The sequence below is a fragment of the Babylonia areolata genome, chromosome 12, assembly GCF_041734735.1.
Source record: "Babylonia areolata isolate BAREFJ2019XMU chromosome 12, ASM4173473v1, whole genome shotgun sequence".
NCBI lineage: Eukaryota > Metazoa > Mollusca > Gastropoda > Neogastropoda > Buccinidae > Babylonia > Babylonia areolata.
In genome coordinates, this window is record NC_134887.1 from 19,812,124 (window position 1) to 19,814,623 (window position 2,500).

Genomic DNA, 2,500 nt, shown 5'->3' on the forward strand with positions numbered 1-2,500 from the left:
ATGACTCTCAAATTAGGAATCTGAAATTCAAACGCATGCAGTCATACACATACACAAAGACACACAGACACACACCGTCACATTCTCACACACACGTGCGCTTGCGCGCAGTCACGCACACCGACACACACACACGCACACACACAGAGATTCACATACACACGTATATATACACACACACACACAGATACAGAGACACACTCACACACACACACACGCAACACACATCACCCAGCAGTGTCAGACATATCCTGAGACTCACAGCCCCCCCCCCCCCTTCATCCCCCCCCTCACCTGCCCCCCCCCCCCCGCCCCCCCCTACCCTCCCACACACACACCATGTCCACAGACACTTACAGCCGCCAAAGGTTCTGTGGGCGGTTCCAGAACGGCCGCCTGCACGTTCTCCTCCTGTGCGGGGGTGAGGGAGGAGGCATAGAATGGAACCACCTTCTCCTCCTCCGTCTCCAGCTTGCGGCACAGCTCCGCCAGTGTCAGCAGCTGCTGCCCCTGTGGGATACGGATACGGATACGGATACCTTATTAATTGCAGGCCATGACCCCTAATGAAGGGGTATGTGAACAATTCATTATAAATAATTTTATAGCACGAAGTACGAAGAACACAACAATTAAACCGGATACAAAAACAATGCATTAATTAGAATTAATGGAACAGTTTATGACGTAGCTATTTCTCTAAACTTAAAAGCCTTGTACAAGTACAAAGATACATTACGTACAACAGTAACATCAGTACTTGACATCAATAAAGCCAACTTAAACACACAGGGGTGTTTGTAGTATTAGGTTGGATGAGACTTTCTCTAACATCACCCAGTGCTTCACAACAAAGGACAAGGTGTGCTTCATTCTCTTCTGATTTCTTACGTAATGGACACAACAAATCAGTGACCCTGTGGGAGAAGCAAAAAAATGTCAGATACCAAAAAGCTACAATTCTAATTGAACCTTTAAAATTCCCGAATACAACTGAACATAATATGTAACACTAACAATCATACAATGTTGTGTGTTCTTCTCTTCGTGAAGAACTGACTTGTAAAACATCCAACTTTTTTTGTGGGGGGTTGGGTTGGGTGTTGGGGTGGGTATGGGGGGGGGGGGGGGGGGGGGGGGGGGGGGGGGAGGGGGGGTTATCATCCTTCGATGGTGTTCTGCCCTCTGGAGCACCATAGAACAGTAATATTCAGTTTGAGAGTAATCTGCAAAAAAAAAAGTTCCTCCAGCACCAACAAAACCTGTACCACGTATTTGTTGATTTCAAGAAGGCCTTCGACAGGTTTTGCGATGCTGCCCTATGGTCTACCACGAGGATGTATAACATCGATGCCGACCTTGTCCGAGTGATATAACAACTGTACAAGAAGGCAACAAGCGATGTACTCCTGAATGAAAACAAGGGAAACTGGGACTGCCATACGGTTTGAGTCCGTCAGGGATGCCTGCTGTCGCCCACCCTCTTCTATGTCTTTCTGGAGGACCATGGAAGATGCATTTAAAGATAATGAAGGCACAGTTTCCATTGAAAGAAGAACCATCACCAATCTGAATTCTGCGGATGATATTGACGGTCTTGCTGGGAGTGAAGATGAATGGCCAGCACGGTAGAACATGTAGACAAAGCGGCCTCTGCATTTGGCATGCAAGTCAGCGCCGAAAAGACTAAACTCATGACCAACAGCATCCTAGATATCACTTCAGACGTTATGGTCAGCGGGGCAAGTTTAAAAACAATGAAGACATTCAAATACCTTGACTCCATTATATAAGATGAAGGCTCAAAACCTGAGATTATGGCAAGGACTGCACAAAAGGCAAACGACAGCAAGACTCCAAACCATCTGGAGAGACAAAAAAATATTAGTCTGTGTGCGCCAAGATACAATCTGTTTTGCTCCATTGCCTTATCAGTCTTCTTGTAATCCTTGTGAAACTTGGACGCTCTCAGCAGACATATGAAGAACGATCCTGGCAAATGACGTTAGATGCCACAGGAAGATCTTGGGCATCCACGACACAGATCATGTGACAAAGGAAAAGGTGTGCAGCAAGATCCAACAAGCAATAGGACCTCATCATGACCTCCTCACAGTCGTCTTGAAACGGAAAATGAAGTGGTATGGACATGTATCCACTCAACTGGGCTTGCAAAGACCAACCTGCCTGCAAGAGACAGTCAAAGGAAGCGCTGCATTCGAGAGAGAGAGAGAGAGAGAGAGAGCGAAAAAAACAACAACAAACAAACAAACAAACAAACAAAAAACCGAGGAAGGAGTGGGAAGACAACAGCTAAGGGCGGGCAGCATGAACGTGGTGGAATCCCAGAAAGCGGTGGAGGGCAGAGACGGGTGGAGCAGAGTGGTGGAGTTGTCTTCACTGGTTTGATCGATTGACTGATATGGATACTTACATAGCGCCTATCCTCAGTCAGAGACCAAGCTCAAAGCGCTTTACATACACGGGGTCATTTGCACAA

The 2,500-nt window shown here is 46.7% G+C and overlaps 1 protein-coding gene across 1 annotated transcript in view; it reads right to left on the reverse strand.

The window, feature by feature from the left end:
* Nucleotides 1-2,500, reverse strand: part of LOC143288090 (dynein regulatory complex subunit 2-like) — an 11,389-nt gene that overhangs the window by 4,705 nt on the left and 4,184 nt on the right. Inside the window, exon 2 of the mRNA XM_076596369.1 lies at nucleotides 358-510. Coding sequence (XP_076452484.1) covers nucleotides 358-510 — 153 coding nt within the window. The remainder of the gene's footprint in view (nucleotides 1-357; nucleotides 511-2,500) is intronic.